General features: G+C 43.1%; 1 protein-coding gene across 1 annotated transcript in view; it reads right to left on the bottom strand.

Annotated features, from left to right (window-relative positions):
* The window catches only part of FOXK2 (forkhead box K2), a 48,060-nt gene extending 30,234 nt beyond the window's left edge, over positions 1 to 17,826 (bottom strand). Inside the window, exon 1 of the mRNA XM_069872864.1 lies at positions 17,309 to 17,826. Coding sequence (XP_069728965.1) covers positions 17,309 to 17,811 — 503 coding nt within the window. The 5' untranslated portion in view covers positions 17,812 to 17,826. The remainder of the gene's footprint in view (positions 1 to 17,308) is intronic.
* Between the last annotated feature and the right edge of the window lie 5,358 nt (positions 17,827 to 23,184).

Here is a 23,184-nt window from a genome sequence, read left to right as displayed (position 1 = left end):
GCCTGATGGAGAAAGCTTGAAATATGCTATGAAACCCTTAAACTCTTCATCACTGCTCAGAAAGCCAAACACGAAGCTTCACAGAGATCACCACAAATCTTTGTCTGAAGGTATTTCTGTGGGAAGTGCAAAATGTGGACCATCCATCACAAAAAAAGTTTTGGAAGCTACTAAAGACATTACTAGCACTGGCTTGCTTGCTTGCTTTTCCAGTCCAACTTCATCGTCCGCAGTGTTCGCTTTTCTCTTTCTTTTTCCCTCTTCTTCCAAAGTCCGTGAAGACTCTCACTATGAGTTTATGCTCCTCACAGAAGCAGTGTCCAGAGACATCACATAGCTAGACTTTTTTTTTTTTTTTGCCCGTGGAGCAGGTGGCCAGGGACTTCTTTGCAAAGTGCAGGGCTTACCAGCCCCCTCGAGGAGCTGATTCAACTCTAATGCAGCACCAACCTACCTAGCAAAACAAAGATTTTAAGAAGAAAATGGTATTGTCTGGGGCTGAGGAGAGACCTGGCTAACCAGGAACCAAGCGATGCCAGAGCCAGGATCAGGAATAAGAACCACCAAAACCTTTCCAGAGCAGAGAATCGTTGTATCGGCTCAGATGCTGATAACACTATTGGGTCACGTACCATGAAGACATTTTATCAATCTTATTAATTTCTTCCTGTTTGGTAATGGAAAAAACTGCTCTTCTGACTGGACAGAAAAGTAATCCTGAGCCTGCCTCTCTCCTCCTCTTCCAAGGGATTGTTTTTCAGGCGCACTAGTAAACTAATCTGACTTGAGCACACAGTGTGAACCCCAGAGCTGACACACAGGACAGAACAGGGTGATTCTTTCAGCTCTAACTCCCAATTTGCTTGTTTGAACAAACCTTGAAACTAGAAGGGTTGGTTACAGGTTATCTTCACGGCCTGAATCTTACATACGGGTATGCTTAAAACACCAAAAGTGCCATTCCTGCTGTAATAAAACTGCTTTACTGTAGAAATCTAACGTGAAGATTAAAAAGAAATCCCTTCTAAAAACAGGGACAATGAGGAAGATTTCAATTACTGCATATGCTTGAAACAAAGTTTACCAATATACTCAACATGAGAAGCAAAAGCCTTCTGTAAGCGTATCCTTTGACTCTACGCAGTGTCTCAGGAGAAAACTGAATTTAAAAGAATAATCTGTATAAAACAGTATGCAACAGTAAACATTACCTACAGCACACAAATAATTATAGAGGTGATGCATTCCAAAAAGCTCACCAAGCCAAGTTACTTTTCTGTCAGTCCTGACCCCATCAGAGAGGTAATACGACTCAAAATGTTATGAAATGCGCTGCAAAGATGCAATGTGCTTGCATGCACATTAAAGTTGCATTTACTGCCACTCCCCTGTGCTCCCCAGGCTGTCAGTCCGGGTCAGTGCTCGCTCAGAGGTTTTGTACCAGCATCCACAGCCACTGAACTTGAGCTGTGATAAAAAATGGTTTAAAGATGGTAACAGGCCTATGGAGTGTCTGCTTAACTCCATTTATCTAACCAAAGATGACAAGGGATGAGAGAAAAAAACCTGGCATTTCACACACGCTGAACATAACAGTAAAAAATTCACACGGAGAAGAGGTATCACAGCTAAATAATGAATATAGACCACGTCCCAAAAGATTAAGTATATAGCTGTGTTACCTCTTAATTTCAAGTGGAAAATAATCAGACCAGTCTCCTCTGTTTCAGCGACACAGCTACCTGAGATACCAAGGACTGCAGCCTGACAGAACGAGCACAAAGTAGCAGGAGTAAACACAGTAGAAAATTTTAGAAATACAGAATCAACAGCAGCAACAAAACAGGAGGAAAAGAAGAAACAAAAAGAAACAAAAGGCTCAGTGCTTGACACTGACAGAGGGAAAACACCTCTCAAAAATAAACAGCTTGGAACGCAAACTAAATAATTCATGGCCTGCGCTGAAGAGGGGGCATGTGCTGGTCATATGTTCAGCGTATGTTATTGGCACCATTCACCAGCGTGTTCCATGCTGTAATAGCTAAAATATTCAAATTTGAAATGTGCTGCCTTCAGGAACGACATGATCCGGGCAGCTCTGCCGAAACACACACCGCTCAAAATGAATACAGGCTAATTTTGGCTTGCAGGTTGCTTCTCCATGCTCCAAACAATGCTTTGCTTGGCACTAACGCATCTGAAGAGCTTGTATTAAATACAACCCCTGGTGGTGTGACTTTTACAATCAGTAGACTCAGTTTATATAAGATCATATAAAATGACTATTGTAATATCTGTGATTCTCAGAGGCAGCGTTCTGCTTGGACCTACGCTATGGATTGTACGTGTATGCATTTAAACTTCAGAAAACAACATTCTGAAGCTGTGCACAACTCCTCTACACGTTCAGGGTCTCTAAGACAGCGATACATAACAGGGTGCAGCCCGCTGCCCAGATGGCAATGAAAGGCAATGCTGTAGTTTTAAGACTCCAAAAGCTGGGGCAGGGGGAATCAAATTCAGCTGGAGTTCAAACACACACATTAATACACCTCTTCTCTGTAACAACCAGCCCTGCCTCCCCACTCCACCGTCAACTCCAGCTCTGGGCAAGTTATCCCAAGGAAGCTGCTTCCAGTGCCGGCACACAGATCACTTGAGGAAGGATTACTGCTCACTCCTGTATGCTAATTTCTGTCCCTATCACCCATCTGCATTCGAACCAGTGGCTATGATTAGATCTATTTACATCCCTTTAAATACCTATCCTGTAGTATTTTAAATCCCCTGGAGCCATTTCTCTTTCCTTTGTATTTTTGTATTAAATCATTACCTGCACAAGTCAAATCCTGTCCCCATTTAGAACACCTTTAAGAGGGTTATTCTAATGAGTTAAAGATGGTGCGAACCACCACAATACAAGCATCTAAAGACCTTCCAGATTTAAAAATAAAAGTCTCCTTCACTCACTGAAGAACTTTATCAACCCTGCTTCTTGCTCTCTCTGTGCCAAACACTGTCTCCATGCTCTCAGTCAGCAATTTATTCACCACAAAACGTCCCTATAAAAACACAGGGCAGTCACATATATTCTCTTCTTTAAATCTTTTGGGGAAAGCTGGAACAAGCAGATACCACAAAGACAAAACAGTCCTAAAGTAGGACAAAGCTGCATTAGGGCAACACATCCAGTAACCAACACTTCCTTCAGCAGAGCCCAGGAATCTCAAGAGTTGAAACGCAATGGAACTGCAACAGGCACCCAGCCCCGTGGTACCTAGCTGGATTACTCAAAAGTAATTAACCCCAAACCACTCAGATCTGCAAGATAAGAAAGTTAGCCAGAAGAACAAGAAAATCACCCAACCCTATTGATAGCAAACATTGTTGCAGAGAGAAAAAGCTGCAGACACAATGGTTCACCTTGGAGACGAGTAAACACATTGCAGCACGAGAATTGAATCGGGGTGAACATTGCGAAAATCACCAAAACCATGTCCGGCCTCCCACAGTCTCCCCAAAAAAGAGAGACTTGGGCAACACATTTATACATTGACACGTCACATCTTCAACTTCCACAACTGCAGGGGTTTCTTCTTAATTTCAAAAAGAAAAGCTTAATTTTTACAACTAACATTTTTTATTTATTAAGCTACCCAGTTCAATGACTCAGAAACACCTTCCTCAGCCTCTTCCCCTGTCCACCATCCTGTTATTTCTCCAAGCAGTCAAAATTCCACTCTCTCACATCATGGTCATTTTGTATTCTACATAATCACGCTTTTAAGCTTTTCAGATGAAGTTCAGTTATTTCATGACACACTTCTCAGCTACATTCCAGCTAAAACGAAGTACATGCATACCCAAATATGAGTAATGTTTTCTCCACAAACATGAGTAAAGTTTTCTTCAGCTACTACTCAGACAAAATAACTTTAAAACACCAACTCCAATCGTAAAACTTGTATAGATTTTATTGTATCCTTCCGACAAGAGCTGAATTATTTACATTCACATGCTGCTCTCCTCATGGTTTGCATGCTTCTTTTCTGTAAAAGGCTTAAAACAATCCATTTTGCTGATAACCTTAGATAATAGTGAATAACCTCACAAAAGAATTCTGGGTACTTACTAGTCCACAGCAGACAAAACTTATTTATAGCGAAGCAGCAAGCTGGGGTTAGTGATCTCTTCCAGGCTCAACAATCTTCCAGCCTCAGAATAACCACACCATAAAGCAAACCGGGTTATTTCACTACTGACAGGAAAGTAAACATTTGTGTACTGGGGTGTGCATGCAGATGACTGCTCTGGCTGCCTGTACTGCAGTAAACAGGGAAAGCTATTCACAGCAGGCCAAAATTCAACAAGGAAATGTAAAATCTTCATCACAAATTGCTTTCAGAATTTAACTTACATTTTAAAACACTGAGGCAGGTGGAAGGATCTGAATTCTTCTCCCAACTCTGAACAAAGTTTCCCATTTCATCTTCAGACATGTTTATTTAACATTTTATTAATGCTAAATTTTTCTATCTGAAATAGGTAACATTCCCTATATCCTGCAATGCAGTTAAGGAAAAATGAAGAAATGACAAAACAGCACCTTGGCCCACAGAGAAAGCTTCAAAGTAGAAAACAGCTAAGAAAATTAAATTTTCTGAAGTGTAACAGAAATCTGGCAGTACATCAGTTATAGCACAGAAAAGTTTTGCTACAGAAAGCCTGGACATTCATCAAACTGGAGATCCACACAGTGAAGACAAGTAAAAATTAAACACTTCCAGAAAAGCCTGTTCTGTTGTCAGCCTGCTGCTCACTGTTCCCTCTAACTCCACCAATTCCTCTGCTTAACCACTCACAAGAAGTTTGCAGCTTGATCAGCTCGCAAGAACCTCTGAACGCCCCCTGTGGATCCAGCACTCCTCAGAGGGCAGAGTACTCTGGGAAGAAAGCAAAAAGAGAAGGGATGCAGCTAGGCAAGAAGTAAGTAATGGATCAGGCAAGAAATTACACAGCTTTGTACCATTTGCTGTAGGTTATTTTGCCTTGCCAGGGTTCACGATGCGTTTGAGCGCTGTGAAACGGTTCTGGAATTTGCTGATAATACAGACGTTTTTCAGCTTTATGGATGGACCAATACCAGGAAAAGGTTTTAAAAACAAAAGCTTGTATTTCAGATCAAGAGGACAAACAACTGCAGCTCTGCTGTGGTTTTTACCTATTGCACCTCTTTCCTGTGTTGCCAAATGTGCCTGTCATCAGAGCACTTCAACAGACACTCGCTCTGTGGTTTCCAAGTCCAAAATGTCTGTAGCAATTATCAATATCTAGAAAGCGGAATGACTAATGCTATCATCACCCACAAACTGTGGAGCCCACCCTGAACTCTGAGTCAGGTTCTGTGTTCATTTCAGAAGCTGCATTCATGGCACAGGGCAGGCGCCTTCAGCCACCAACTTGGTGAGGCAGCTACAGAAGTGCTGCCAGGAGAAAGGCTGCACTAACTCCTGATGGTCTTGTTGGAAGTTGCCTGCATGAAAAGGAATCTCACTATTCTGCGAGAATCTTATTACCCAATCTAGTCATTTTAATAAAGTTACTTAAGAACAGATTGCATGCTCTTCAAAACCATGTTTCACATTGCTTGAACAGTTCACCGTTTGCCTTGCAGCCCCTAATGCCACTAAAAAGCAAATACATTTGGTAAGATAAAAGAGTAAAAAGGACCAAAGCCATCAGCCCCTTTATCGGATAAAAGAACATCCTCGGTCAGACCTACACACACACACACAAAGCGCTTCAGTTGGTTGCCCCAAAACAAGCACAACAACCTACATCAATACAAGAGACAAGGCTGAACACCTAGCAGAAACCTTATCAGAACCTAACCCAGCCACACCCAGAGTATTCACACGCATAAGGAAAGGAAGTAACTTGCTTCCTTTAATACAGCTTTGCTCAATGTGTTATTTAATGCTTACATCTGTGGAAGTTATAAACAGGCTTTTGATTGATAATTTATGTAATCACTCCTACTAACTTGTGTCAGCACCCAAGTCCACCGAACGCTGCACTGGAAATGCAGGACGCTTTGTTACAACCCAATCCTCCTCCAAAGGACTGTTTTTCTTCAGCGTTTCACCTCACCTCCCTGAGCAGCCAGTTACATCACAACAGAGAACAAACATACAGCTCCCTTCAAGCCTGCTACCTAAGTAGCTTTGGGAGGCTGGATCAACTAATCTTAGTTCTTGACTACTGACACATTTGCCTTCAATGCCAGCCTGGTTCTACGTTCCTGCATAAAGGAGGGAAAGAAAAACCTTGCTCTCAAATGACAAGGCTGGTTTTTTGGTTTTTGGTTGGGTTTTTTTTGACATGTTTTTGCATCCTGTTGAGACCCTAAAAAGACACAGAGGAAACCCAAAAGACATTTCATATCCCTGAACAGTCAGCTTCAGTGGATTTACATATCTCCTGGAACAACATACAGTTTGTAGCTCCTACAGTAAAGGGCATGGGAAAAACAGAAAGGCTTTAGAATTGCCTTCAACATAATTCGCTCTTTCAGGCAGGCAACAGAATGCTGCACAAACCCCCACTGGTCTTACAGGCAGAAAACTCTGCTTTCCAAGATAAAAGGGATTTGGGGTGTGGGGGCAGTAGAACAAAAAAACCAACACACAACATTTGAAAAAGAGGCCATCTACTACTCTACCTTTCAGATTCCATTTTCCCTAGAGCTTGTGACTTCCCTAGTTCACAACATCCCTCAGCCACCAATTGGACTCATGACCTGCAGAGCAAAGCCACCTTGTAAGCAGGAAAGATGATGATTTAGCATGGAATGAAGTACAATAATTCTGTCCTGTGCTATGAGATGATCCACAGCCAGGGAAACTTTTACACCTTTTTCTCTAGTGGTTTTCTCCAGGTATTCACATTGATGCAGAGATTTAAAGGGCCAGAAAGCCCATACTAAGTAAAGGTATGGCACAACTGAGTCCACTCTGCATCCAGTCTGCTTAGATTAACTTTTCTTAATTTTTTAGCTTTAAATACTTGGCATTCCCCTTTAACAAAAAGCATGCTGTTTCAGGAACTTGTAAGATTTAAACATTTTTATATTACATTGCAAGAGCTTTTTTAATACGCCAAAATTATTTTTGGTCTTCTACTGGTTTGGATTTTTCTCCTCCTATCCATTTTTATTTCACACAGCATAAGGGCTCTTATAACTGCAATTCCTTAATATCTTATTCCACAAGACACAGCAAGCCGGCTGCTGCCGAAAGGCTGTGCAGGCCACCACATACTTTGTGCCAGCTCCACCGCTTGCCAGACCACTCTGTAAGCCACTTCAATGCAACAGAAAACCACCCAAAAATAGCAAAAAAGGCAGACCTCAGTGGCTTATGGAACATCTGATGAGCTTCAAGGCCAGCACAACCTGCAGTTGGGAGCACTGCAGAAAACACAAGCTTCCCCTGCCACACTCTGCTCCAGCAGCGCTCAAACTCTGGATGAGCTCAGGCACTCATGACAGCACAGCCTGTGTTTCTGAAAAGCAAGACCCTGGATTCTCCTGAATCACATTTCCCAAATTAAATATCCAAGTCAGAGCCTCCTCACATTCTGTAAGGATAACAATTACATTACTTCTCAGACCCAGGTCTTAAACTTCAGGTCATCTCCCACTTTTTCCAATCTTTTTTTCAAGCCTCCCAGACCCTTTCATTTCTCCTCGCATAACAGCTACAAACCTGACCAAGACCCAGTCCATATCCTAAAGCAAGACAGCCTGGCCTCTGCCCTCATCTTTCCCGTTTGGTATCTCAATTCTCCTCTTCCATTCTTCTAATCTGCACATGGCATGAGACTAAAATAATCCTCTTTACCATTATTCTTAGTTTGTTCTTTTTTTCCTTGCTTAAATAATCAGCTTGTTCTGGTTCAAATCTGAACTTCTCTCCACACAGAATTTCCATGAGCACACATTCTCTCCTCTAAGCCTTACTCTTTCTAATCTTATCACGTCTCTGTCGCCTCCTCTCAATTACAGAGCCCTTCTCCCCCAACCTGGAATGACCAGAAGCCAGCAGAATCACCTGAAGAGAGAAATTCTGTTCTTTAAAACTCATCGTCCATCATTTATACCTTCCAATTACTTTCCTGGTGTGGTTACTGCACTGACACTGTAACCAAGCCTGCCCGCTACTGAAGTGTATGAACCGTGTGTACATGCCTCGCCTGCTCAAATTACATTCTGCCCAGAACCCCCCAAATATGTCCATGTCCACAGGACAATACCAAGTGATCAAACACCTTTTTCATGTATTCTCAGTTTAAAAGAAAAAGAAACAAAAAACCCATTAATTATGTCTTTCTATCGTCATAAATAAAGCAGACTTTTACCTCACATGTAGTCAAACAATGTGTCATACGCTGTGCCAAGACACTAACATTTCAGGAAGGTTTTTTGAGGAAAACAATGTTTCAATGGAAGTTAAACTATTTTTTCCCCAGCTGAGACAAAACAGAAAAAAAAAAAGAAAAAAGGGAAAAGAGTAGAAAAAGAGTAAGAAAGTTATCTGCTCCCATACAGCAAGATGTCAGTAAAAATCAGAATTTAAAAAGCAACCTCTATCAAGACATTAGTCTGTCTGTAACATCTCTGGACCAAGCCCAAACATTCATCTTCATTTCTTTAAATGATTTAGAAAACCTGAATTTAATTTCAGTACAAAGTGTAAGCATCTTCTCTGTCACATGCTAACCTGACTTCTTATCACCACAAGAACCAAGAGGCTCACACCTCATGAGCTGCACCTCAGACTCATCCGAAGAACAAGAATTTTTGAAGAATCACCATGTATTATACAAAAATTATCTTTAGAACTTTATAGTGAACTCCAACATGAAGACAGAGATGATCAGGAACAAAACATCGGAATCCTTTGCATGCCACGGCACTGCTGGCAAGTGTAAATAAACAAATGCCCAGTGACATGTTTGATGCTTTAGAAGCAATTTTAATTAAAAACCAAGCCAAGTGCTGAGTCCTTGTTAAAACTCACAATAAAAGACTCTCTTGCTGTAACCCAATGGGAGATTATTAAAAAAGGACTTAAAGAGGAAATAAAGCCAAAGAAGGTTCTCCTGTTTGTACCTCTTCTACCCCTAAGACATAAATTTCATTCAGCCATACCTACATTGCACTTAATTGCCAGGTCTGACCACAGCAAGGTTTATTTTCTCTTTAAAGCCCATTTTCCACAAAGGTCTCTATTTTTCATCAGCAGAAGACAGTGAAATGTAAATACAACCGCTCTTACTAAGCTGTTCCAGCACTGCTAAACACATGTGCTCAGTTCAGATCCTAAGTTTAGCTCACAATCTCTAGGTTTTTATACCTGTGCGTGATCCCTCAGCATCCTTTCAGTGCCCTAATTCATCCCCATGGAAGTGTACGTACATCAACCCAGCCACCTTGCACTCCTTTTTGATAAGAAAAAGGTGTTGAACTCTAAGTCTCTCACTATTTAGGATTTTTTCCAGCCTTCAGTCCTTTTTAGCAATCACTCCCCTAAACCCTTGCAGTTTTGCAAGGCTCTTGAACACAAATCTTGATTCCAGAACCACAGGAAGTTCCAGCACCCGCTGGTACTCCCTGACACAGCTCAGCTCCCCTATTTCCATCCAACCATGACATCCCTCATCTTTGGCACGTCACATCGGTACAGCAGCCAGTGATCCTCCACAGTCATGACTTTCAAATGCACCCTACTGCTGCTTTTCAGAACAGGTTCCCACCCTGCAGACCTTCTGAGGTGACATTTAAAAAGAAAAAAAAAAAAAGGATTGACCAAGTCCATTTGTTGTAATTATTTGTGAGGACAATATTTATCAACACTGATGTAATTTGTAAATATTTACGAGCAGTTGCACTTAGTGCAGATCCCAAACAACAGAATGAGTAGCAACAAGTACTGATCAAGTAATCTATCACTAAGCAGTATATTAAGCCACCCAGCCTGCATAGTCCCAAAATTCTGCTGATGGAAATACAGATAATAATTTTTTCAATATGGGGCTGTGGTTATGTGACATGAACACTTCTCTGCCCCTGGAGATACTCAGATTTCAAGCTGGTGAAGTGCTGAGCAGTCCATTCTAACGTTGAAGGCATTGCTGCTTTCAACAGGAGTTTGGCTGGAAGTCCCGTCATTCTTAATGTAAAAACTTAAATTAATCATCGAATCATAGAATGTCCTGAGTTGGAAGGGACCCACAAGGATCATCGAGTCCATCTCCTGTCCCTGCACAGGGTGACCCCAAAATTCACAACGTGTGTCTCAGAGCGTTGTCAAATTAACATTAATTCCAGTCAACTTTAATACTAATTTTGTTGCATTTCATCAGCTATGGTAATGGCACATCTCTTGCTTTTTTACTTCACAGTTCCGATTCTACAAACACTCAATTCCATATGCATCTTTATCCACATGAGCTGTCCTGCTGAAGTCAACAGGAATGTTTAGCTGAGCACAGACATAACCGTGTGTCAATCAGCTCATGTTTTCCATTTTATCTGGGCACACGGACAAACAAAAAGGTGATGTGTTTAGATAAATATTCATTAGGACAGTCTGAAATTTGGAATATTGAAAACCGTACTCCCACCAATACTCAGCTGCACAGTGCGCACGAGGATGATGCTTTGCAGAAGTTTGTGATCTGCGGTACTAACGAGAGGACAGAACGGCACAGAAGCACGCACAGTAGCTGCAGCAGAGTCACATAAACAAATGTGCAGAAACAAAGGCTCCAGTCATGTACAGACCTTCTTTAGTCCTAGAAAAACTACGTGTTACAAAACTAGAGAGATTTTTCCCAGCTCCTCATGCAGCTTACTAAAGCCTCACCACCCTTTGGTGATACGATGGTAGGGATGAAATCTTAACTGAGGAATATGATGTTCATTTTCTACACCATCCAGTGAGGAAAAGCTGCAGAATAAACATGGTTCCTCCCCTACGACTGCTTTATCTAGGTCAAAAAACTCCTTAAAGGCAGGAAGTCACAGGAAACAAATGTCACTACACATCAACTTTTTATCATGAAAACAGGCAAGGCAGTAGATAAACCCACCACCTTCCCACTGCTCCAGTATGAACTTCTATGGAAGACATCAGCTTATCAGTAAACACCGGGCTGTTGTGAGAACTCCTCATAGGCTGCAGAAGAGACAGCCTCACGCTGCCACATGGCACACTGGTAATGTGCTATTTCTTCTAGTGTTTTACATAATTTACATAAGTTATGGGACTCAAGAGGTTTTGAAGGCACTGCTGTATTTACTGAAAAATACAGTCAATGAGATGCACAATCATCTCATTCTGAATTGCTTAGGTATGACTTGAAAAATCTTCTGCTTTGTGCATTATGTATGCTTAAAGAAAAACAAACACAAAACCAGAAAACCCCAAAAACCAACAGCAAAAGAACTCCTCCACAGTAGAACCATCCTCTAAAATACATCTACCTTCATGAAGGACTAATGTTTGCAAGACAATGTCATTTCCTAATCATAAGCAAATTAATCATACACATTTATTTTGAAAAGCAAAGGTGAAAGCTTAATTCATTGTATTTATTAATTTATTTAATTTACACTTATCTGACAGCAAACGCTACCACCTACTCAAGCACAGTGCATTTCACAACTGAAGATCAGTACTGTATTTTGACTTAATCAATGCAAAGCAAAGAATGATTTAATTTATGCATCTCTTACTTCATTATTACAACCAAAGGCAGGAATCTCAAAACTCTTTCAACTACAGATTCTTGTAACTGACAGTTTTAATACCGACTTTGTATCTTTAAATCTAAGTACACTGATCTTGTTTTTGTCATAGAAGTGGAACTTAACAGACAACAAATAAACTATTGATTTTTAAGATGATTTCCCAGTCTAAAATAAATGTACTTACTCCTATAGCCAGCTACATATATAAGAACATTTGCAAGGTCAATGGAATTGTAGATCTGGGTAAGGCAGTTCCACACTACGATAATCATGTCAACAGAAAAAGGCAAGTGCACAATAATCCAAATATAAAACTGTTCCAGCTCTATACCCAACTGGGTTATGACAATCTTCAGTGCTGTTTCAGTAACAAAAGAAAATACACCCATAAGAGGTGTGCAACTGAGGGGGAAATAAAAAAAAAAAGACAGAAACAACTATAACACAAATTATGACTACAGAAACTTCACCTATCTATTCTCATTTCAAATAATATGTGTTCCACTTTCTTCTTCTCATGTTTCTCTTCAAACAGATCTGTCTATGTGAGAACACTACTGCTACTGGGCTTGACATTTGCAAATCCTACTTTACAGAAGCCAAAAGAACACTGCCCAATTAACCTTATTAGTCATGATGGCTTGGACACAATGCCTGCTCAAGAAAGTAAGTGCAAGTTTCTGGAGTTTGATTTCTGGAGTTACAAGCAAGGCCAACATTTCTTAGCTCTGTGCTTAGAGGTAATTTTTAAGTAATTCATAGTTTCAGTACAATCAGTATAGAACTCCAAAATACTCCTCTAACACAAATCCACCCGAAGGTCTTAAGAACACTTCAGCCAGAACACTTTGCCTTCCCTACCAGCAACTGCATCTATTAAAAGTGTTCTCAGGAAAAGGAAAAAGTAGGTGCTGACTCAGTGCGAGGTATTAATCTACACCTACAAATATATTCCTTGGAAAAGTGCTGTTTGATTTCTTAGAGTATCTAACACTTTTATTCCTAAAAAAATTATTTAAAACATTAGCCAGAAAGAAGCAAAAAACATTTCTCCTAAGCCTGCAAGTAACACTCCCCAAGGAGATGTTATGATCTGTTACCCTCAACAGTTAAGCCAAACCTCAGTTGCTTCCAGTGAGAAATCGTCACCGAGCACGCGTGCAGCCACAGCTCCAACTCACACAGCAGTCACGAATTCACATCGAATTTAAGTAACTGCAACAAGATGATAGAAGTAACTGCACTGATACCTTAGAAGTTCTCTCCAACCTGTTGCCCCATTTCCTGCTTAGGTAGAGCTGAAAATAACAACCTTTTCCAAGGAATTTACTTAGTGGATAGATACACTGGATCCTTGTTCAGGATCTACTGGCTTTCATCAGTAGGAAAGCTTCTACTACTTAAAAGGCAGTAATAAAACCACTTTGTAGATCCAGATCACAAGACCTAACTGAAAAAATTTACTGAGGCCTCTGCATACTAGAAGAAAAAGCATGAGAAAACAAACAGATTTTCAGTTTGCAGTCATACAGGCTTGACTTAGGGTCAGTTAGAAGATGTTAGGCTACAGTAAAATGTACTCAATATGGTTTATGCTAAGAGCTCCCATACTTAGTAAGGGAGTCTAGAAAATGAATGGGAGAATTATTTACTGCCTGTTATTATAAAAGAGCTAGCTTACATTGCACTGAATTAAACTACCAGGTGTCAGGTTCAGAAAACTCAGCAAAAAGAGGTATTTTTCCCAGCATGGGCTCCAATTACTTTGTGGAACTCGCTGTCCAAAGATGCGGTGGGTACAAGAGGGAATAAAAAACAAAATTAAAAGAAAAAAGAGAGAGAAACAAATGCAAACAGTAAATAGTTTTAACTCGGAGAAAGAAATAAACTCTGACTTTGGTATCTGAAAGAAAAACCAACAGAAACCATCCATTTGCCTTTATCCATCTTTATGCTCCTCCCTAGGCCTCTCTGGGAGACAGGTGGACTGGCTTTATCTTTGCTCTGACTTAGAAACGCTGTTCCTATGCTAATGGTTTGTGAGTCAAAAATCTACTGCCGCGAAACCAAAAGTAATTACCAAAATACATGGTCACAAGACACTGACTTGGAACAGTGAAGCCCAAAATGTCAGGGTCTTCATGCATTCAGATGCCAATGAGCTAAGTACATCCAAAAAACCCAAACAAAGAAAAAACAAAAAAACACTCCTTAGAGCTCAGCTGTACCCAGGAGTCTCCTCTTTTTCCAGCTGTATCGGTTACATCTGTCTGGAACCCTGCCTCTCCGAAAGCTGCACACAAGAGCTGTGTCAACAACTGTTTCTGTGCCCAGCACAAAAGTTATTTTTCAAGCCAAGTACCTCAAAAGTCAAATATTAACGTTATTTACCCAGCAATAAATTCTAACAATGCTTTCCATGGAGTTGGGGGATATCTGACAGGCATCAAATAAAACCAATTAAAAACCCTTAACTTCATGAACCGGAGAGTGACAATCCCTACATCTTAAAGGTAGTTGCAAAAGACTGACTGAACCACTTTGAGTTGTGTGTATCCAATAGGAGATGCAAACCTCTGTTAGGACACTGACAGGAGAGCTGCTCACCAGACATGAGCAAAACCCCCGCGATTTCCTCCAGCCCTGTGTTATTCATCTTACAAGATGACAGCTGTCTGTATACACACGAGGAGATCCAGTCTGTCAAGAACTGGAAAAACAAAAACACACTTCCCACTGCTATTACCTCCTGCTCGATAACTTAAACGTTTGAATTGTGAACAAGGCTTCCAGAGAAGCATTAAAAATAGCATCCAGAACAGCTATATTACTGCACAGTAATTCTATGTTTCGTGGCATTTATATCTGTAGAAAGATGCCTTTATTATAGCAGAAAAGATACTCTAACATTAATAATTTAATTTCCCCAGATGTTAAGAATGCATGTTTTTCAGGAGACTACTAAATTGTATTTCTGTTTTTCCCTTCCAGAATCAGGAAGTTCAACAACATCGTGAATGCAACTGCGTTTAAACGTTGTGCTGAATTAAAAAAAAAAGCCAAGGACATCAGAATTACATAGAATTGTCAGTGACAATTAAGTAATACATTTCAAACCTGTAACAATATTTTACTCAGAGGCATCTGTAAGTTCACTATTAATCAGAAGAAAGAGAGATGGACCCTCTATTCTTGGTTCCCAGGATCACTTAAAATCAAAGAGAAGGAATAGGCCGCCCTGATTTTTTTTAAACATCTGACATTAAAAAATATTTCAAACGACTGTGTGGTCACAGGCAAAGCACATTACTAGCAACACAGCAGGATTAAACAACAACAGCAAAAACAGACCCAGTGAGCACTTGAGCTGGAGGTTAGCAATCATCAATCTTGAACTCACACCAGAATTACTTTCTTTCCAGGCATGTCTCTGCTCTTAGTTAATGTTTACATTACACTGAAGTAACTTTTCTTATAATCCAGGAGAGGATCTTGTGTGTGACCAGCGAGACCCACAATAAAACTCAGGAACAGGCTACGTACAATATTAGTCACCAGTCATTCACAGCAATGACTCGCATGAGCAGATAACCTCTGCTTTGAATCTGCCCAAAGACTCCGGAGTAAAAAAAAAAAACAAGCTTTGCCAGTAACAAAACTCCTTCCCTACACAACTCGAGTAAGGTTTTCCCTCTGTAAAAAGATATTTTTTAGAGGCAATAAAGCCGCATTTGATCCTGATCACTGATCTAACTATGACCCTGTTGATTCTGCCTGCCCTTTGCAGTCAAACCCATCCCGTGCTTGTCGGCTGAAGCAATCCCAGTCCAGCCGGTGCACACACTGCCCCATTGTTCCAGTGGGACTGAAGGAATGCCACCTCAGCTTCACAGGACCCGATGGGAGATCACACCTCCCAGGAGATAAACTGCAGCCACCTTACAGGTCTGGAGACCAAAGGCCACCAGCATACAGCCTAAGAAACTGTGTGATCCCTGAACCCAGGCAGTTCCAAGCTGGTGCTGGTTTCTCCACCACCACCCACTTTCACTCTTGAAGGAATTTTAACTGCACAGCAGTGCTCACTATTGTTCAACAGAAAAGTGACACAAAAAAAATCTTTCAGAATTTTCTTTCCCCTTCAAAAGTGATAAGGGCAGCAAGGACTAGGATAAATCACAAGTCAATAATTGCATGGACAGCATGAAGAAGCAGTACCTTTTTCCCCCCGCGAGGTCTCACGCATTTAACAGAATGCTGCTGACTAAATTACTTGAACTAATTCCAGGCTGTTTGCAATCAACATATAGAATGCACGCTGACTTGCTTGCAATTAATGTATTAAACCAAACTCGGTTTACAAAGAAGAAAAGTATTTGATCTATATTTCAAAAACGTGTTTGATTAAAGTACAGATTAACCACATACCAAACGATCATTAATATTAAAAAGCAGAAAGCAAAAATAGAAGTTACAGTTAAAGGTCAAACAAGTCATCCAACTGTGTTCATGATTATACGACTCTACACACGCTGGCACTGTTAAACCCTTGCAGAATGAGCATTTCCTAGAAAGCAGAAAGGTAGGACAATTTGATTTTCCGAAGAAGCAGGTGGCGAAACCGATGTTAGGATGTCAAAGCAGAACATACCCACCATCACCGTCCTAAACAAAGCTTAGAAACGCATAAGGTGTTAAGACTGTGCCACTACCAGCACGTGTTTCATAAAGGTAAAACGCCAGTAACCTTTTAAGTATTTCTCAGCCAAGGCAGCTACAGCTCCGCTAACCCAAACCACTTTCACTTTTCCTGCATGAAACTCCTCAGCACACGGATGACTTATTGGCTGCTGAGCGTCTCCTCACGCGCAGTAGGTAGGCCTCACGCTGCCCTAGAAAATCATTTTGCAAAGACAGTTATGGTTCGGTAATGGTAAAGGAATGCGTTCCCATTTAAAAAACTCTTAACGTATTTTGGCGTTAAGAAAACGTTTTAAAGCGCTACGGGCAGCAGAGGAATTTCAGGCGGATGGTTCTGTTTACCCATAAAAATAAAGGCTACGAGCCCTGTGAGAGGCACGACTACCGCACACCCCAAGGCACCACGACTCGCCTGCTCTCCGCAAGGGTACCGGGAGCGGATCCCCTCAGCGCTGACCCCCGACCCCACAACCCCGCACATGCGGGGAACCGGGTAAACAATGCTCGGGGGGCACCGCCCGGGGCTGCCGGGACACCGGATCTCAGGGCGAGCGGAGGCCTCGGTGCGACCAGGGGGAGAGCAGCGGGTCCGGCGCGACCGGGGTGGGGACGGCGGGTCCCGGTGTGACCGGAGGCCCCGGTGCTACCGGTGGGAGAACGGCGGGTCTCGGGGTGAGCGGAGGCTCCGGCGAAGAGAAGGGCGGCCCCGGCGCGGCCGGGAGGACGGCGCGTCCCGAGGCCCCGGGGCGGGGACGGCGGCCCCGGAGCGCCCGAGGCCCCGGCGCTACTCACACTCGCGGCAGCTGCAGCGGCGGCGCCCCCCGCCGCTGGAAGACGCCGTCCACGAAGACGCCGTTCTTGCCGAGGCAGCGCAGGTAGAAGTCCCCGCCGGCCGCCGCCGGGTCCCCGTGAGGCGCGGGAGGCGTCGGCCCGTCGGCGCCGGGCGGCGGCGGCGGCGGCGCGGCGGTGAAGATCTCGAGGTGGCGGCGGGAGATGAAGCTGGAGTGGCCCATGCTCACGTCCACCGAGCCCTGCGACGAGTTGCGGCCGATGGTCACCGAGCGCTTCTTCATCAGGTATTCGAACTCGCGGCCCTCCAGCCGCGCCACGGCCGCCGCCGCCGCCGCCGCCATCTTAGCGAGCGCGGCAGGGAGCGAGCGCGCGGGCCGCGCTCTGCCCGCACCGGCCCCGCAGCCGCCGCCAGACGCAGGCAGCGAGGGCGCCGCGCAGCTCCGCGCAGGGCGGCCCCGCCTGACGGGCGGCGGCGGCGGCCAATGGGCGGCGCGCACGCGCATGGGGCTATGGCGGCGCGGCCAATGGCGGGCGGGGCCGGGGGGCGGGGCCAGCGGCGGCCGGCGTGAGGGCGCGGCTAAGGGCGGGGCTAAGAACAAACGAAGCCAATGGCGCGTGAGGGGGCGCGGCCACAGGCGGGCGAGGCCTGCCCCCGCCCCCAGGGCCACCTTCCCTCCCTGCCCTCGGCCCGCGACGGGGTGGGGAGGGACAGCCCCTCCGCGCTGTCAGAGCCGGGGGGGCGTGGCAGAAGCGCAGAGCTGACTCAAACACCGCCTGTAACCGCGAGCAAGGGGAAGCAGGAGCATCAGGGAATGGTTTGGGGTGGAAGGGACATCAAAGCCCACCCAGTTCCACCCCCCCTGCCACGGGCAGGGACACCTCCCCCTGGATCAGGGGCTCCAAGCCCCATCGAGCCTGCCCTTGAACACCTCCAGGGATGGGGCAGCCACCCTTTCTCTAGGCACTGGCCCACAATCTGTAAAGGATTTCTTCCAAATGTCCCGTCTAAATCTTCCTTCTTCTAATTTAAAGCCATTCTCCCTCGTCCTATTAGGCCAGGCCCTTATAAAATGTCCCTCCCCAGCTTTCCCAGGGCCCCTTTCAGCACTGGAAGCTGCTCTACAGTCTCCTCAGAGGCTTCTCTGAGCTGAACAACCCCAGCTCTCATCCTCTCCTCACAGCAGAGGTGCTCCAGCCCTCTGATCATCTTTGTGGCCCTCCCCTCTGGACCTGTTCCGACAGTTCCATCCCCTTCTTAGGTTGGGGAATAAAATCAGGAATAAAATAGATTGTACCCCAGCAGTGCTGGGGAGGCTGCCACCTGCAAAGCAGCGTGTACTCCAAATTTTTCATGCTGAGGGTACTGAGACACAGGCACAGGCTGCCCAGGGAAGTGGTGGATGCCCCATCCAAGGAAACACTTCAAAGTCAGGTGGGATGGGGCTGTAAGCAACCTGATTGAGTTGAAGATGTCTCTGCTAACTGCAAGGGGGGTTAGACAGGATGACCTGTAAAGGTCCATTCCAACCCAAACCATTCCGTGATCCTATGAAATGCAGCCACAAAAGCCACCACTTTGATCCATCACACACACCTGGCAGCCTTGCATGGCTTAGGTTAGACCGTAGTTAAACACTTGTACCCTGTACGGAAAGTACAAGGTATTGGATGTCAAAGTTTCAGGTAAATCAGTCTGTATTTATGCACACACCTCACTGCTTTAGTCCTGCTTTTCCCATAGGGACTAGAGTGCAAAAAATAAGCAAGCAATCCGACACGACAGGAGAGAATCGGACACCAAGGGCTGTAGAGGTCTTAGACTGCTTCAGGGTCACAGCACACAGGAGAGAAATGTCACAGGGAACAGCATGGGAAAACTGACTGACAGTCCACAGCCCTGGCTCTGACTTTAAAATATTAGAGCCTAACAAAAAGACACCATTAATTGTACTCAATTTGTAAAACACAACACCTGCCTTGAGAACGATTCACTTGGTCAGAATCCTTTGTAAATGTTTGCTCGCTCTACTCAGTTACAGAACCAGGCACTCTGTCAGACCTAGGGGTGAACAATTAGGAAACAATTTCAGCCATAAACTGTAAAGAGGGTGCCAAAACATTTATGTCTATAAAAAACATAAAGGCTGCAAATACTCCATTATAAGAGCCCAGGTAGCCTTAGACTATTTTCAAGCAGTTTTTGCTTAGAAGGCGGTTGTGTTCTTTGGTTGTTTTCTTTTTTACAGTCCCGAAGTTTATGTTATTTATTAATTCAAAAGACATTTCAATAATTTCTCCTCTGGTACACATGCTCTGCAGGAACTGAAATAACTTTGAAAAACATTTTTATGCTCCAGACAAAACCAACCAACTGGTTAACAAACATCTCGTACTAAATTTGATATTCAAGCTTCTCTTTTTAAACATTTGAATCAATAGATCCTTAACTCCAGAAATATTCTAAGAGCAGAACACAGTGCATGCCATGCAAAGTTATGTACTGGTACTTGCTATAAGCAGCTACATTACAATTCCTACTGGTTAAATCCATTTATATGACCGCATACGCATATCAGATGCGGTAAAATGTAACAACAGTTTAGAGGTTTGGTTTCTTTTACAGCAAAATCTTGCCCACACTTTGACATTTAGAATCAGACTTTCTTCTATACCAGCATATGTTTGGCACAGAAAATGTGGAGCATCAGAGAGGCAGTTATGACTCCCTGATTCTCAGCTTTTTTTATCCCTTGGCTCTGCTGCGACTATAGAAATGTTGTGCCTGCTTTGCTAACAATTGGTTAGGGATCCTGAGGGGTATGCCGGCTGAAAACTGCCAATGGATTTCCATTTCTTAACACACCCCCACACCCACAGAGAGAGAAAAGAGGCAGCTTGGGAGAACAGCCAGGTGAATCCTCGTCAGGCCAGCAACACTTTCCACCACTCTTATGGTTGCTCAGCTCACAAAAGTGAAAGGCATTAACACTACTCCAATGCTTCCCATTATGGGAATCACCACTTTGTTATTAATATATTAATACAAATTAACATCCAGTATGAAATTCACAAAGCAGATATACCTCCTGTTCTTTTGATAGTGGAACAGCATAGAGAGAATAATTATTAACACAGAATGTGGAACAGTTTTGCAATACACAGTGACATTACTTTCCAAGCATTGCATGATCAATATGCGACTCCATAAGAAGGGACTGAACAGCAGCAGAAAGTCTGTTTACTTTTGGATTACACCGTACAGCAAGCAACAAATTCCATTGTTAGAAGCTATATTCATTTTAAGAGCACAACTGAGATCTTTCTGCCCATGTTTTTTCTCAAGTGGTAGAGATTTAGCCACTGTCTTTGTGACCATGCAGAATCGCATGGTTACGGGTCACCCCAACCTGCCCACTCCCAGTTCTGTTCTCTGTTGTGTAAAGCAGGAAACATCACATCTAATGACACCCATTAGATGTGGTGGGACGACTCATGTGGAGTTTTCCACTGCTGTTTTGCAGTCTGCATTTCCCAGAAATCCACGCCTTGAACAGAACCTGCTCCTGATGTACAGATCTGCCCTGAAGCTATGTACTATTCCACACGTTCTTTTTCCCTGCCAGCTGAGGGCAAGCAAAAGACATGCTTTTTCTTCCTGTGCTTCATGTCTACCTGAACTATCTAGGACAGAACTAGGGCTCCAGGTTAATGATTTTAATCACCCAGTTGCTGCAGTTGCCGCTGAAACTAAACAAGGTCCCAAAGCACTCATGGTGCTGCTCCACTTCTGGCCCTTTGGGCTCAGTAGCCCAACGTCACCCAGTCCACATCAAATTATGCAGCAGCACCTGGTTGCATCACAGAAATTAAGACTCAGCAGACCTCATCTGCATCATCCAATGTTAAAACAACCTGACCGAAGTTTAAAAGAAATACATAAGTACAGTGAAAGGTCTAATCCATTAATACTATACTTGACCCAACTTCCCTTAAATGACTATATATTTTTAGACATGTTCTTTTTTCCCTGGGAGCTCACGCTTGAGCAACACAAGGGTGTTAATCTGGAGCCTCTGATGCTCAGGGCTAGCACACTGTCACATAATCACATCTCCTTTCTTCATTTCTCTTATGAGATATGTTTGCTGAGGGCTATGAAGTAGTGAACAGCCTGCTCAAGAAGCACATTTTAACAGATCCAAAAGCATGGAATATCGCTAGAGGAACTCGATGAGCAATCAAGTAAATTAAGTGACCCTAATTGCTTCCCTTGACACAGCCAGCACTATACAGTTTTAAAAAGCCATTAGGAGCTATCCATAATCTTTTTATTACAGCAAACATCACAAGCTTCCAGTGAGATTCAAATTATGTTAAACAAAATCCAACAAAGTTAATTTGCAAACCCACTTCTCAGTGTGATTTAATAAGATAAGCACTTCAAATACCCAAACCTGTAGAGCCATAGAATTGTTACAGTTGTAAAAGAATCAGAATAGTTTGGGTTGGAAGGGACCTTAAGGTCCATCTAGTTCCAACCCCCCTGCTGTGGGCAGGGATACCTCCCACTAGCTCAGGCTGCCCAAGGCCCATCCAACCTGGCCTTGGACACCTCCAGGGACGAGGCAGCCACAGCTTCCCTGGGCAACCTGCACCAGTGCCTCACCATTCTCATCATGAAGAAATTCCTCCTGTCTACTATAAGTCTGCCCCTCTCCAGTTCATAGCCATTTAAGCACAATTCTAAAGATTGTTTTTAAGTTCATTTGCCACTTTTAGCCATCAGATGTTCATCCCATCTCTGTACTTGACTGAGATGCTCGTAACTCTCAAGTAAGCAAAAGTACCTGTGAGAACACATCCAAGACCAAACCAATAACCTCTCCGTGTCTGCTCTCAGAGTAGGTAAATCCTGCAGCATCACTACAGAAAGCATCTTTGTGGTTTTTTAATACTTTGAAAGCCCAGACTGCACAGAACATTTTCTGTGCACGTGCAGTATTTAAATAAAATTACTTCAACTTTCACAAAAAAACAAGAAAGACTTGCACTTCTCTTGGAGAGGAACAGCCCCTGCTAGAATACATTGAGTCTATTTACCACGATCGAAAAATTTTTACTCTTTCTTAATGCTGAACTGAATTCTTTCTCAGTCTTCTTCCTGGTTGCACTCGCATGTCACATCCCTTTATGATACAGTATCGTAAATGAACTAAACCTTGCGGAAAAAAGCAGCTGCCAAGGTCCAGCTTAGCTAGAGGAGAAATTCCAGGTATCTGCAGGAGGTGACTGCGGCAGAACCACTGTGATATATGGCAGAGGCGAGTTCTACAAAAACAGTAACAGAAGTTGTAGTTTGGTTGGCAGAAACAAGCAAATGAGTGGGAGTGGAGAGTGTAGGCAAATAAGTAAATGATAAAATTATTTCCATTAATCAAAACCAGACCAGAGTTATAGAAATGTGAATAAGCTGAGTGAAACAGGTAGCCAAAGGCAAATTAACACCAATACCAACTGTAAACTAGCAAGCATTGATAAGTAAAATGGACTTGAAAATATTCTTTTCATGATGGTGCATTCTAATTTAGATTTGTCATTTCAGGAGAAGAGAAATGAAGCTTTTATAAAAATCAATTGGCTTTGTTTTGGTTGTTGGCTTGTTGCTGTTTGGTTGGTTGTTTTTTTAAAATCAATGCCAGTTCCTCAGACAACAAAAAGCCAAAAAGAAAAGAACAGTGAAAAACAGAGACATGTTTTTCTGTCTGTCTTTTCTGAAATAATTCTTACCCTGTCCAGGTTCAGAGATGACAAAGTATAAAGTGTCTTACAAAAAAAGGTTAAGAAATCACCATTGTTTTCAGTAGAAATGTTATCAA

This window comes from Phaenicophaeus curvirostris, chromosome 19 (assembly GCF_032191515.1).
Source record: "Phaenicophaeus curvirostris isolate KB17595 chromosome 19, BPBGC_Pcur_1.0, whole genome shotgun sequence".
NCBI lineage: Eukaryota > Metazoa > Chordata > Aves > Cuculiformes > Cuculidae > Phaenicophaeus > Phaenicophaeus curvirostris.
The sequence above is the reverse complement of the archived record's forward strand: the minus strand, read 5'-3'. Positions and strand labels throughout refer to the sequence as shown.